Source organism: Eurosta solidaginis, chromosome 1 (genome assembly GCF_040869045.1).
Source record: "Eurosta solidaginis isolate ZX-2024a chromosome 1, ASM4086904v1, whole genome shotgun sequence".
Taxonomy (NCBI): domain Eukaryota; kingdom Metazoa; phylum Arthropoda; class Insecta; order Diptera; family Tephritidae; genus Eurosta; species Eurosta solidaginis.
This window is the reverse complement of record NC_090319.1, coordinates 307,278,309-307,292,446: the sequence shown is the minus strand read 5'-3', so window position 1 is coordinate 307,292,446 and position 14,138 is coordinate 307,278,309. Positions and strand designations below refer to the sequence as shown.

Here is a 14,138-nt window from a genome sequence, read left to right as displayed (position 1 = left end):
AAGGTGCATTCAAAAATAAATTAAAAAAAAAAAATCCCAAACGGTCAATTTTTGAAAAAGCTATAGCATTTTGAAAACAAAAACGGTGTCTTTTTAAAAATTCATAACTTTTTTTGAGTTGGATTAAAAAATTTGAAAAACTTCTGAAAAACGTCTTTCGTAAGCTAGAAAGAGAAGAAAAACTTTCAGCCAATTCTAAAGGGGTCGGGTTCAAAATTGGTCGAAATGAGATGGAATACCCCATATACATCACACAGTAATTAAGGCTGCGTTGTCTGGGAGGTTGGAAAGCATTCCAAGCATCCCACCCAAATCATTGCGTATTTACGATAGTCAGCAGATATTTTTCATTACGAGAAGTGAGTCGTACTTACAATGGTTTTGCAGTACTTATTGAAATAAGGCAACGAAGAGGTTCGTGAATTTCGTAATTCGATCTGCACGTTCTTATGTGAAGTGGTTAGAAAAATTTAGATAGTCTAAAGGGAACATTAAAAAAAAAATTTACTAAGTAAAACGGCCTATTAACCATCCCTCTTATAAGTTTAACGAATTACAATTGGAACCAAGTTTTATTGCACCTCTCAACTCAGAGTTGCCCGTGCTAGTTCACCTCCACTAAGCCCTTGTGTTGACAGTAGTTTCTTGTGGTCCTATATAAAATATATGTACTACCCTCACTATTAAACAATATAAACATTTCGAAAACTATCCCCTTAAATGTTGTTCGGGAGGGGTTCAATTTTCTCTGGAAAGGCATCTTATATAGGCATTAGGTGTGAGGGAGCACTCATAAAACCCAATCAGTTTTCCAATGATGTACACTTTATGAAATATAATGCAGACATATTCCGGCTTATCAATAATAAGCGTATAGCGGCCCTAAATACTATCCCCATAGCAGCATAAAATGCCATTTTACACATCCGCCTGAAGACCTAATGGTCAAAAATATCGCGTTAGCTCCAACCTATTCTGGGTCCAGATAAGCCCGTATGACGAATTGTGTGAAGATATCTCAACATTTGTTCAAGTTATTGTATTAGCGGATGGACAGGCAGACGGTCATGGCTTAGTCAAATTTTTTTTCGATACTGATGATTTTGATATAAGGAAGTCTATATCCATCCCGATTCTTTTACATCTGTACAACCAACAGTTACACAATCAGAGGAGGTCTATATCTATCCCGATCCCTTTACACCTGTAGAACCACCCGTTATCCAATCAATGTTATAATACCCCGTGTACAATAACAGCTGGGTATAAAAACGAAGTTTGAGCTATCAAATATGTTTGAGTGTGAGTTATAATCTTGGCACAACAAGGAAAGGTTCATTTAGTTCTTAATTTTTGCTGCATGTTGATCCATTTATACAAAGAAAGTATTTAATATTGTCTGTATCGTCGTTGTCAATGTATGACGTTTCACGTTTCGTTAAAAATTTTCGTTATATAATACAATAAATTTTCGTCCCGCATGAGAATAAAACAGTATAACAACCGTTTCCTCAAGCAAACTTCAAAATTTTTCTGTATTATTAAAACGTTATTTCTGAAAAAATTTTGTATTTGTAGGGCATATAAATTTTAAAGTTAAAAACGCAAAACGGCCCTCAGTATTGCAATTTATTTATTTTGTTTTCTATATTTCTTCAGTAAGTCCATATTTCTCTATACCACTCCTCTTTGAAGAAAATTCTTCCCTACACTAACATTTATAGAGAAATCACTTTTTTATAAACCGCTCACACCATTCGATTAATCATTCCACGAATTGTGTTTTGATTGCACTTAAGCTAAATATGAGATACTTAAATTTTCAATTACCAATCAAAAAATTGTTTACGACAATTAAGTGCTCAACAAACAGGTAAATGAAACACGGCCCATCCATAAACATTATATGACTTTAAGTAAATAAAAATTGACCTTAAACATAAAAAAAATAATGTCAAACCATCTACATCCACATATACAATCTACAGAAGCGTTTTGCACAAAGAGGCAGCTGAATGACCAAGCGACCGACCGGACATAAAGTTGGCATTTAACTATGAATCAGAACACAAAGCAGCACAATGAAGCCGAAACGCCTAGCCATGGAGATAATTTAAAAATTTCTACGAAGGAAACTAAGTAAATGAAGATAAAATCTTTACTTTGATGAATTGAATAAATCGTTCTTATAATCACAAAAAAAATTCTTTTGAGGCTGGCATTTTTTGCTGAAAATGCAGAATGAAGTAGACTTCATTATTAATACTACTTACACCATGCATACATATATAATGAAAGCCTTACATACATATAAAGATGCTGACGGTATTTTCGGTACATGCTTGCTTAGTATGAAGAGGGTGTTCTTTTAGATAGCTTAAGTTAAGTTGTATTGAAATATTAAAACAACGCAGCTTTTAAGTTCGAAAAGTTATCGATTTGTTATCTGGATGTTAAAAATAGCAATCATCCGGTGGCAAAGAGCCTGAGCCAGATAAATAATTTTGCATGCAACAACAACGATTTGAGCCAGATAAATCCAGATAGAAGTCTGGTAAAATTTGTTAATTACTTGTCTTTAGTTTGGCAACGCTGCCTTTAATAAACCTACTTTTTCAGAAATAGATGTCACTGCTTAGCCTTTCGCCGTATGAGTTAAATGAAAAACAGCGGCGACACCTGCCTATCACATTTCACGTGTGCGAAAATATCACGACTTCTGCTTCTCAAGTCTCTCAATGATCCAGGATCCAGAGCATTCCCGTGAGAATTGAGTGTGAACCGGAGCTGTAAAACTCACTGGAAGACGGCAAATTTGTTATCAGAAAGGAATCGATATGTTGTAGAGAATTTATCGATTTATTATCGAAATTGCATCGATTATTTATCAGTGCGTTATCAAGAAGCTATCGGTTTCTTATCTGAGTAATTGATATCAGAAAGTGTTCAATTGGATCGCCATCTAAATAGTTCTTAGATATCTTCTGCATCAAACTACAAATTAGTTGTACCAACTCTCGATTGCCATGTCATCAGTATAAGAGCGATCTCTCCTCCCTCCCTCTTACCTTGCCAGGCCTTGCGCTCTTACATAACTACTTCTAAGCTAAAAGATGAACGCATTGAAGTCCTTAATATTCTGGGAACCAAAAACAAAATTGTGTTAGGAAGTGTTACAGGGCGTCAGGGACATGAAGGTAATGAACAGGTGGATTACATAGCTGAGCAGTGTGCTGACGAAACATTCCATGATCCAGAGCCCTTCTGGGGACTCATACTGGCACACACTAAAGGGACTATAAGTAACACGCAAACAAAGTAGCTCAGACAACACTGGATTAACTGCACCGGGCAAAGATAGGCCAAACTGTTTATACTCCCAGCAACTATAGTATCAACCAAACTCATTAATGCAAGCAAAGAAGATCTGCAAATTCTCACTGAGTAGTATACGGGACACTGTAGTTTACGATTTCACCTAAGAAACTTTACTCTATCGGATACAAATCGCCTTTGTGAGCTGGAGTATGAAACGTAGCAAATGCGTCGCTCTAGCAAGGCAAAGACTCTCCTATCTAGGTGACGTGACTCTTAGTCTCCTCACGTGTAAAGCCTGAAGAGGTACCTAAATATTTTCTTCACTTAAAACCCTTCTGTTAATTTAGACTTGTATAATAGGGATTCAAGTTATTGAAAAGCGCAATTCATAGCTTCCGCAACCCAATTATCAAAAAAGCATGTATTATATACGTATTTAGCAGGCAAGACTCTGGCGACCACAGCCCGCTTATGGAACTAGGTAGTGGGCAGAATGGGGTATCAATGTGATCATATTAATCGTTCCCGGGTTAGTACCATAGTGGTGCTTGTTACCGGAACGTATCATATCCATATCCGGCAAAGGACCATCAACATCGATAACACACCCTGAAAACTTCGGCGAGTGTCCTTATCACTACAACAACAACAACAAGTACCTAAATACATTAAAAGTCTCCGAATACAGTAATAGGCTAAATATGGTGAAAACAGTTCGAAATCTCGAACTCCACAAGATAAGGTAAGACGTATTTTGAAAAGATTCAAAAATAGCACCCAGGCTGTTAAGGGTTGTTTCAGTAGATTTGCACTCACCAACGCTAGTTGTTTAGTGTCGATTATGGAATATATAGTATGGCTCTATGAAGCTCTTCACGCTAACTGGTTAAAAGTGAACCTAGTATCGTGAATTATCCTTAAGCTTAAATGTTTCGAAACCATGGAATGCCCCAAATAATCGATATCTTGATGCAAACAAAAATTAGAGAACTTTTTTGTTTTAATTATTTTTGAAGTCCCATTTAATTATCTTTTCTGAGGCAGAAATGTAATGGATGTTACAGGCGATAATGTGACTGGTTTTATTTGTCTTGAAAATAAGAATCCTTAATAAGGTTGACAGTTTCTTTCATCAAGATAATATATTATTCATTTAACCCTAGTGAGATAACGTACGTCTGTGAGACGTACGTCGTTTTAGTTTTGCTCTCAGTCTCCCAAAATCGTAGAGAGAGAACATTCTCATTCTCAGTTTTCTCAGCTACCATTACCAGCTGGTCAGTGGGGGTGTTTTTCGGAGTAACTTTTTCGTTTGCTGAAATATATACGATTGTTTTTTAAAAATATTATATAATTATTGCCTAAAATGGTAATTATAGCTAATATTTATTTAAGTATAGTTTAAAACAGTTAATTCATTCAATTGAAGAACAAAAAATGTATTTTATTTTAATTTTTTTGCTATAAAATAAGGTCCTTCGAAAAAGATTGATTTTTGCCAGAACAAGTCCAAGACAAGTCAAATTTAATTTTTAATATATTAAAGAAACGATATTTTTCTTTAAGAAACATTCAAAAAAAGGGAATATACATATGGCGAAATCCGCCAAACTTTGGTTTTCTTGGAGAAAAAAAATTTCTTTGAAACAAGGTATCACGTAAATATCTTTTTCTTAGGAACATTGAGGGGTAAATTGGAGCTATAATGCCCCAAAAAGATATAGTCAAAAGATCGAGAAAAATTTATATAAATTGAGGTCGCAATGTTAAATATACATTTATTTCAATACTGCTGTACCGATTATATAGAAATGTTAACAAAATATGGAGATATATGCAGCTGTTAGCTATGTAAAATTTTTTTGATGCAAGAGACCCGGTTTTAGAGATATCGGCAAAAATATGAAACCGGGTAACCGTCAAATATTTCATACCCTTTTGTTAATTTTTTCTCTACACCGCAGTAATATACTGTAACGAATATTAGCAGCACTAAGGGATAGCATCATCTCTAAGCCGATGCTAAGCAGTGACTGGTACGCACATCAATAATTCAATCATTATGTCTACACATATGTACGTACACACAGTGGAGAAGCAACGCACGACAAACATCCATTTATCTTAGATACTCCTGAAAGTATGCAATTATTATGCAAGTATTACTCACAAACACACCCGCATGAGCTGTAAGAGAAGCTATAAAAATTGTATATCTGTAGTTATAGCTCAGAAATTTATAGCAGATAACCAACTAGTTGATTTTGGAAACGGAAGCGCCTAGAAGATGCGAACGAGGAAACCGAAGAGTATAAAAGCGACACAGGCTGAGGCATCACAAATCAGTTTCATTTAAGCAAGCTATTGGTTGTGAGGTATCAGTGTTATTGTGAAGTACTTTAATAAAGGCCATTTTTCATTATTAAATATTGGAGTTATTTATTCAACAGTTTAGCGATACGAACGTTAGTAGAAGGTTGCGAATAAGAGGATTTGCAGTAAATTCGTTACAATACCATCAATTGCCTCATCTGGGAATATTCACGCAAGGAAGGTTATTGATGTTTGTACTTGGGACAAATATACGAAATTTTCGCCAAAAATTGGCAGTCGTCAAAAAGTGTAGACAAAAATTTTTTTTTTTTTAATTTTTGTACCAAATTGGTGCTAGTATCGCTACTTTGATTGATGATAGTTTTGAGTATTATAGGGGCACATTAATTTTGCTCATACTTTTAGAATCTCCGTCTCAAAAACAACATACAGTTTAGAGTCCATAGCGTTTCAGCGATGTCTCAAAATTGTATCGAAAAAATTCAAAAAAAAAATCAAGGGTATCGCTTGAAAAAGTGTAAAAATCGACGTTTTTTACGTTTCGAAGCTCTGCAAAAACTTACTATCAACCTTCTAGATTTTTAAAATCATCAGATGGGATCGTCAAAAGGTCAAACTTAATGTCCTTGTACTTTTTTCTGGCCTTAAGTTTGTTGCCCGGGTGAAAAACCCGAGTATCCAAAAAAGTAAAAGTTTTTGGGATTTGCCCATATATCAAATAAATGATTAAAAAAAAACAAAAAAATTTTAACTTTTTTTTTATATCTTCGGGGTCCTTAAACTTGAACACGTCTCTCAGACGTACGTTATCTTTCTAGGATAAAAAATAGCGTTATCTTTCTAGGGTTAAAAACAAGCATCTAAAATATGAAATGAAATGTGCTTTTTGTAACACCCTTTACAAACATGCGGCTGTATGTACATATGTAACTATAGGTAGTATCTGGTGACGGTTAGCTTCCTATTACACGTTGATTGAAAAACACACAGACGAATTTATGACTTAAATAAATGTAGACGGCAATTAAAAAGTTCACAAACTCCCAATCGCATTCATCAGAGAAGGTTTAATCAAGATGCGAATGTACGTCAGCTCATAAATTAGGCGAATATAGCGACTTGTTATTGCCGTTGTTCAGGCTCAATGAAGGTGACGTTGTAAGAACTCAATTACAAAACAAAATATACCATTAGATTTGTGCGCGTACAGGTGAAGAGGATGAAAATTAAATTACCAAAATAAAAAACATTCCAGAATTACGAAATTTGGTGGAAGTTGAATTGTTTTGATAGCCACAAATTGCTAAATGACAATAACAACAAAGTAGTATCTACTATACAGCATTGTGAGAATGTTGACTTTGCGTTCGATGTATGGGTTGGAAGCGGTCTTGATATACAGAGTTTGTGAAATATACTTAAATGAAGCAATAAGTTGAAGTATTTTATCTACCAAAGTGGAAGTAGGAGTACAACAACTACACTTACCGTCTAATATTGCGTTGTATAGACCGTGTCACGGCTGACATATCCACACCGCCACGATCGCCCGGCTTACGTCCCTCCAAACGACTACTGCAAGAACGTCCATCTAACGTCGCATAAATGTGACGACGCGGTGCTGTGTAAACATTTCGTGGCGTTGGTATTTTACTCTTCATAGCACGTGGACTAGGCTCAAAACCAGAGTCATGATCTTTGCTTGATTGTGCAGCTTGAGCGTAGTTGCTAGTTTTTTCCGCAGTACCACTTTCATCATCCGCTTGACCTTTCCATAAGCTGCGTGTTTTCGGTCCACTTTTGACACGCTTCTTCAGACGTCGTTTACGTCCATTACTATAGTCGTAGACTCCCAACACAGCATTGCTGGGCAAAGGTCCTTCAAAGCTACCTACGCCATGACGATTACGTAGGCTAGCTGAACTTTTGTTAAATGCATTGTCCTCAACACTCTCATTCTCTGCGGCTACTTGACCTTCGCGCTGCTTATAATTGGCGCTACTAGCAACTGGATGCTCATCATCAGCTGAGCTTGTAGCTTCTGTTTCATGTTGTGGCCTCCGTAAATGCTTTTGGGGTTCAGAGACTATTTTGAATACTTGTGGGTCACTAAGTTCGTCACGTTGTTCTAAAGTAGAATCATCGCTTTTTAATATTTGAAAGCTTGATTTTCGCTCCACTTCTTCGGCGGTTTCATCGTCTGCCGAATCAGATGGTAATAGTGTAAATGAACGTCGTGATTCTTGTTCACGTGGCTGTTGTACTGATGTTTCCGATTGCTGGGGATCAACTGTGTTTGAGGAGTTTGCGGATGGAAGTGGAGTATGACCGTTTGGGTCGTCGGATTTAGTTAGTCCATTTTCTTTTTCTGCTTCTTTTGGCTTTATTGTGGTAGTTTCTGCTTTTAGGGGTTCAGTAACAGGCATTTGATCTTTTGAAGTTTCCTCTTTGGTTGCTTCTGCTTTTGTAGTTTCAGCTTTTGTGTTTTCGTCCAGCTGAGCTTCTTTATCCGCTGAGGTATTAGCTGATGAATTCGTTTTACTTACCGCATCTTCAGCAATAGCTGCCTCTGCCGTTTTGGAAGCATGCAATTCAGTAGCTTTTGTTGAATTAGTGGAATTTAGTGCCGTTGGAACTTCTTCTACAGCATTTGCTGGTGTAGGGCTTGGCGGAGGTGTTGGTGTTGGTAGTGGTGTTGCAGCAGTCTCTATTAAATTCGGTATTGCTTCTGTTTCTTCGTCGGATTTTGCGGTCAGCTCTTGCACTATTACAACATCATCTTCGGGCGCGGTCTCTCCACGAGTTGTCAGCTCTTTATCCGCAGTTTCTCCGCTCTCAACCACTTCAGCTGACTGCGCTTTTTCATGTTCGTCTCCATTCACTCCATTTTCTTCATTCTGCTCAACACTATCAAGCGCGATTGCTGCAATTTTCATCACTTGATCAACTTCCTTTCTCATCTCATCAATCATCGCATTTAATTCTTCTTTAGTCTCTTTCTCCGCTTCAATTAAAGCGTTTTCTCTTGTTTCTGCCTGCTGCGTGGAAGCTGCGTCCTCTGCTCGATGTACATCCACCTGTGTTGTTACTAATTCAGCTGCCAGTTTGCCTTCTTCATCGGTAAACTCAAGCGACTGTGCAGCCCCGGTTTCATTTTCCGTACTTTTAATAAATGTTCCTTCTTTACCGGGCGTACCGACTTTATTTGTTCTGCGCTTACTGGAAGACTGCGGACGACTTGTACTAGATGCTTCTTCTTCATTTCCATTTTTCTGCTCCTCACTAGTCTCACTAACTTCCTCTTTCAGCTTTTCTTTATCTTCTTTTTCGTACTCCGCCTCAACCTCTCTCACATTTCGTTTTTCAGGCGACGAATCTCTTTCGCTACCATGCTCGCGTTCTTTCGACTTACGCCTTGATATTGTTCTTTTGCGTATGACATGCTGTTTTTGTCTTTTGTGATAACAACAATTTTCACAGGAATCTTCTTCATAGTAGTGATATCTATCATCGCCTTCGTCCCATTCGCTAGAGCTTGCATAGCGTTCACGCGACTTAAGTCTCCTTATTTCAATATTACTTTTCGAACGACAAATATCAACTTCCCCATCTGCATCATGTAATAGTTCTTTTGGCTCGCCACAGCTACTTGTTCGTCGACGCATCGTGTAACGTCTATTTCGTCGATGGCGTCGACAAGTGTGCGCGAATTTCTGTTCCCTGCGGTATACGCGCTCATTGCAACTACAATTACTATCGCCCTCGCCAACGGCAACGCCATCAGAATCCGAGTGTTTCAGGTAGAAAACATACTTTTTTGAGTTCTGCAAGTCGTGCAATTCTTCTTTCTCCACATATCGCAATGGACGTACCAAATCAGCGCCTACCTCTTGAAATGGATTGGTGCGACGTGCAGCCAAGCGCAGTTTATTGGCTGGTAAGCCACCATGTGATTGTAAAAACTTAGCAGTTGAGCGATAACCCTTTTGTAGAGCGCAGTCTAGTGGTGTTAGGACTATTCCTTTGCTATTTCGATAGATCGCATTGACATCAGCACCGAAGTCCAGCAGTGTTTTGCACACATCTGTATAGTCATTGATTGCTGCAATGTGTAATAGGCTGCGTCCATCATTGCTTGTAGTATTCACTTGCTTCGCTCGTTGCTCCAACAGCCACTCGACAAGTTCACGTCTGCCTGAAGAGGCCGCTTCATGTACTGGCAGATCACCTTTGGCATTGCGCAACCACAAATTAGCGCCACGTTGTTTCAACAATTTCACAGTTTCAATTTGCCCTTTTGAGCAGCCGCAGTGCGCTGGTGTACGACCCTTGCGATCCTGCCGATTCGGGTCAGCATCTAAGTCTAATAGACGTGCAGTGGCATCAGCATGTCCGAGCGTAACCGCATAGTGCAGCGCTGTGCAACCATTTGAATCAATCAAGTCTGTTGGTGCACCACATAAACTTATGAGTGTGTCAATACACTCGGTGTGTCCACGTGAAGCAGCACAATGTAAAGCTGTGAGTCCATCTCTAAAAAAAATACACAACAAAAGCAACATTAAACTTTTAATTCTTATAAAAAGAGCATAATTTTTCATTTAAAATCTCTCACATACTTATCTGAACTTTCAACACGCGCACCAGCTTTCACCAATGCAATAATAGCTTTCGCCGAACCCGCTGAGGCAGCCCATAGTAACGGCTGTCGACCATCCTTATCATGTACATCAACACTGGAATGCGGGTGTGCCAAAAGTATGCCGAGTATCTCCAACGCCAGCTTAGTAGCATGCGTCTGACCCAGTCTATTATCCAAGCTGGCGCCACACATCTGTGCCGCATAATGAAGCGGCGTACCACCATTCAAGTCAGGCGTCGCTATATTAGCACCAGCTGCCAACACCGAACGTAAAGCTTCCACTTCACCGCAAACTGTAAGCATTCAAATAGATATGTGTGTAATTTTGAACGTAATGGTTGTGTACTACATTTTTTACACATTCCATCCACCATCTAAGCTAAGTATTACAATTTCGATGCACTTACCCGTCGCCCAATGTACCACAGAATGTCCCTCTTTATCGACCGCATTCACATCGGCTTTATTCGCCAGCAGTAAATTGACCATAGCCAAGTTACCCTGAATAACAGCCAAGTGAAGCGGTGTAAAGCCATCTTCGTCGGCAGACTCCAGTAATTCTGGAGCTGCGACTGCGATACTAGCTGCCGCCACGAGATCACGCGTTTGTGCTTTTTGTGCGGCACAATAGTGTAGCGCGTTTTTGTTGTGACTGTCACGTTGACGTATGCGTTCAGGCTATTCGCGCATTGCAAATTAGTTTGTCATCCATATGCAGAATATTTTTGAAAATATTTCGTTGATGTCGTTGTTGGCCGGTAATTGAAGTTGGGGTTTGAGCGTAAGTACATTTGAGGATCACAATTTTGATGTGTGTGTTCACATGTTGGAATAAGAGAACAAGGAATTTAAAACTTTAGATAGTAGTAAAACTATTTTGTATTTGTGACATTTTATTATTAAACTTAAAATTATATTGAAGCTCATGCAAATCATGTTATGTCAATAATATTGCGACGTAGGACATACGCTGAAGCCTTTGCAATCAAATAAAGTTCGTTGATTACATACTTGGAAGGGAATATATATGGGTATAGCTCCTGCTCTGCGAAGCATTGAAATAAGATCTTACGATTGCTTCCTGAACACAAGCGAGAATATCGAAACTCGAGGAATCGAGAAATCGACAAAATGGCCTCCCTTGAGAATCTCGTATCTCGAAATATTCGCAGTAGTTTTATATTCAAACTCTTTTTTTTTTACTTGTGGTTTTGTGAATAATCTTGCCTGTGCCCAAAAAAAATCGTGAGTTATGTATGTATATATGTATATGGGGTATTCCATCCCATTTCGACCAATTTTGATCCCGACCCCTTTAGAATTGGCTGAAAGTTTTTCGCCTTTTTCTAGCTTACGAAAGATGTTTTTCAGAAATTTTTCAAATTTTTTCATCCAACTCAAAAAAAGTTATGAATTTTTAAAAAAACACAGTTTTTCTTTTCAAAATGCTATAACTTTTTCAAAAATAGAACGTTTGGGATCTTTTTTTTTAATTTTTTGTTAAATGTACTTTTCGGAAAAAATTCAAAAAAATTTTTAAAGTTTTTTTTTTTGTAATTTTTCAGTTTTTCGAGATTTTTCGAATTTCGCCCTTTTTTTTCTCATAAAAAACCTCAATCAATTCTGCAATCATCCCTACTAATCCCGGAGTGGGCCGAGATTTTTTTTTTTATTTAATTGAAAAAAAAACAACTTTAAAATTTTTTTTGTATTTTTTGCGAAAAGTACATTTAAAAACATATTTAAAAAAAAATGATCCCAAACGGTAAATTTTTGAAAAAGTTATAGCATTTTGAAAAAAAACACCGTTTTCCAACTCAAAATAAGTTTTAAATATTTTAAAAAAACGAGTGTTTTTTTAAAAACGGTGTTTTTTTCAAAATGCTAAAACTCTTTCAAAAATTGACCGGTTGGGATCATTTTTTTTTTTTAATATCTTTTTAAATGTACTTTTCGGAAAAAGTTCAAAAAAATTTTTAAAGTTTTTTTTTTTGTAATTTTTCAGTTTTTCGAGATTTTTCGAATTTCGCCCTTTTTTTTCTCATAAAAAACCTCAATCAATTCTGCAATCATCCCTACTAATCCCGGAGTGGGCCGAGATTTTTTTTTTATTTAATTGAAAAAAAAAAAAAAACTTTAAAATTTTTTTTGTATTTTTTGCGAAAAGTACATTTAAAAACATATTTAAAAAAAATGATCCCAAACGGTAAATTTTTGAAAAAGTTATAGCATTTTGAAAAAAAAACACCGTTTTCCAACTCAAAATAAGTTTTAAATATTTTAAAAAAACGAGTGTTTTTTTAAAAACGGTGTTTTTTTTCAAAATGCTAAAACTCTTTCAAAAATCGACCGTTTGGGATCATTTTTTTTTTTTTTTTAATATATTTTAAATGTACTTTTCGGAAAAAATACAAAAAAAATTTAAAGTTTTTTTTTTTCAATTAAATAATAAAAAAAAAAATTCTCGGCCCACCCGGAATTAGTGGGGATGATTGCAGAATTGATTGAGGTTTTTTATGAGAAAAAAAAGGGCGAAATTCGAAAAATCTCGAAAAACTGAAAAATTACAAAAAAAAACTTTAAACATTTTTTTGAACTTTTTCCGAATAGTACATTTAAAAACAAATTTAAAAAAAAAGATCCCAAACGGTCAATTTTTGAAAAGTTCATAGCAATTTGAAAACAAAAATGGTTTTTTTTTTTAAATTCATAACTTCTTTTGAGTTGGATGAAAAAATTTGAAAAACTTCTGAAAAACGTCTTTCGTAAGCTAGAAAAAGAAGAAAAACTTTCAGCCAATTATAAAGGGGTCGGGTTCAAAATTGGTCGAAATGAGATGGAATACCCCATATATAATACTACCTATGCAGCGATCAAATTGAATGCCGAGAAACCCGCGAGCCTTACGAGTACATCGCGATTCCAGAAACACGCGAAAAGCCACTTCTCGCATAATTTCGAAAAATAGTAACATCTAAACTGGTGATCCTGGGTATTAAGTACATTGAAGTACATCCATCCATTATCAGATGGATTAGCTGCAATGAGGAGAAGAGAGCGACGAAGGCCTTGACGGCACTTTATGCAAGTAAAAGAACGCTGGAGGTCTACATGGAGCATATCGCCCTCGCTTTCTAACTGGATATTTACAGCGAGGACAGGCATCCTCTACTATGGAGTCCTTGTTTGGTGTGCGGCTATTTAAAAAAGAACGTACGTCAAAAAATTAGAGTGTGTATGTTAGCTATCATTGCTTAGCATAACGGGTGCCCTGAAAACAGCACCGAGAGCTGCACTGTTTGCGATTCTGCACATTCCACCTGTAGACCTGGTAGGGAAGTCATTTATGCGTATGAAAGATGGTGCTCCGATCAGGGAAGTATATGTGTCGAAAAGCTACCTATAAAAGCAGATAAAGAGAACAGGTGTGGGAGACGAGATTCTAAACTATTGGCAGTCTGTTGCAATTGCAGCCTTTCGACGTTTAACTATCCTTGCCTTTTCTGCCACATAGGCGGACAAAGTATCTGGGGCGGATTCTCTCAAATCAATGTCCTTTGAACGTTTGCGTGGGTCATCATCAGTTAAGGGTTTTCTTCTTATCCAGCGCCTTAATTTTATTTTGATTAGGGTATTGTTTATTGCGGTGGGTCCCAAACACAGCGAACAACCCGCGGAAAAGTATTACTTGCTGTCGATGAAAATTCCCCAGCTGTCGATGAAAATTCCCCTCACATTGGCTCACCACTAAACGGATATTCGCTGGCTACTCAGAGGATACTTGGCCGCAAGTGACCGGTGGTAGTGAGCTGCTGGGTCGCATGCAAAAGAGTTGATCCGGCCA

General features: G+C 37.2%; 1 protein-coding gene across 10 annotated transcripts in view; it reads right to left on the bottom strand.

Moving 5' to 3' along the window:
• LOC137237609 (uncharacterized) overlaps nucleotides 1-14,138 on the bottom strand; it is a 530,759-nt gene that overhangs the window by 69,498 nt on the left and 447,123 nt on the right. For all 10 annotated transcript variants that reach the window (XM_067761435.1, XM_067761440.1, XM_067761441.1 and 7 more), the window contains 3 exons: nucleotides 10,702-10,972; nucleotides 10,272-10,587; nucleotides 7,141-10,185 (listed from right to left, as the gene is read on the bottom strand). In XM_067761435.1, coding sequence (XP_067617536.1) covers nucleotides 7,141-10,185; nucleotides 10,272-10,587; nucleotides 10,702-10,972 — 3,632 coding nt within the window. The remainder of the gene's footprint in view (nucleotides 1-7,140; nucleotides 10,186-10,271; nucleotides 10,588-10,701; nucleotides 10,973-14,138) is intronic.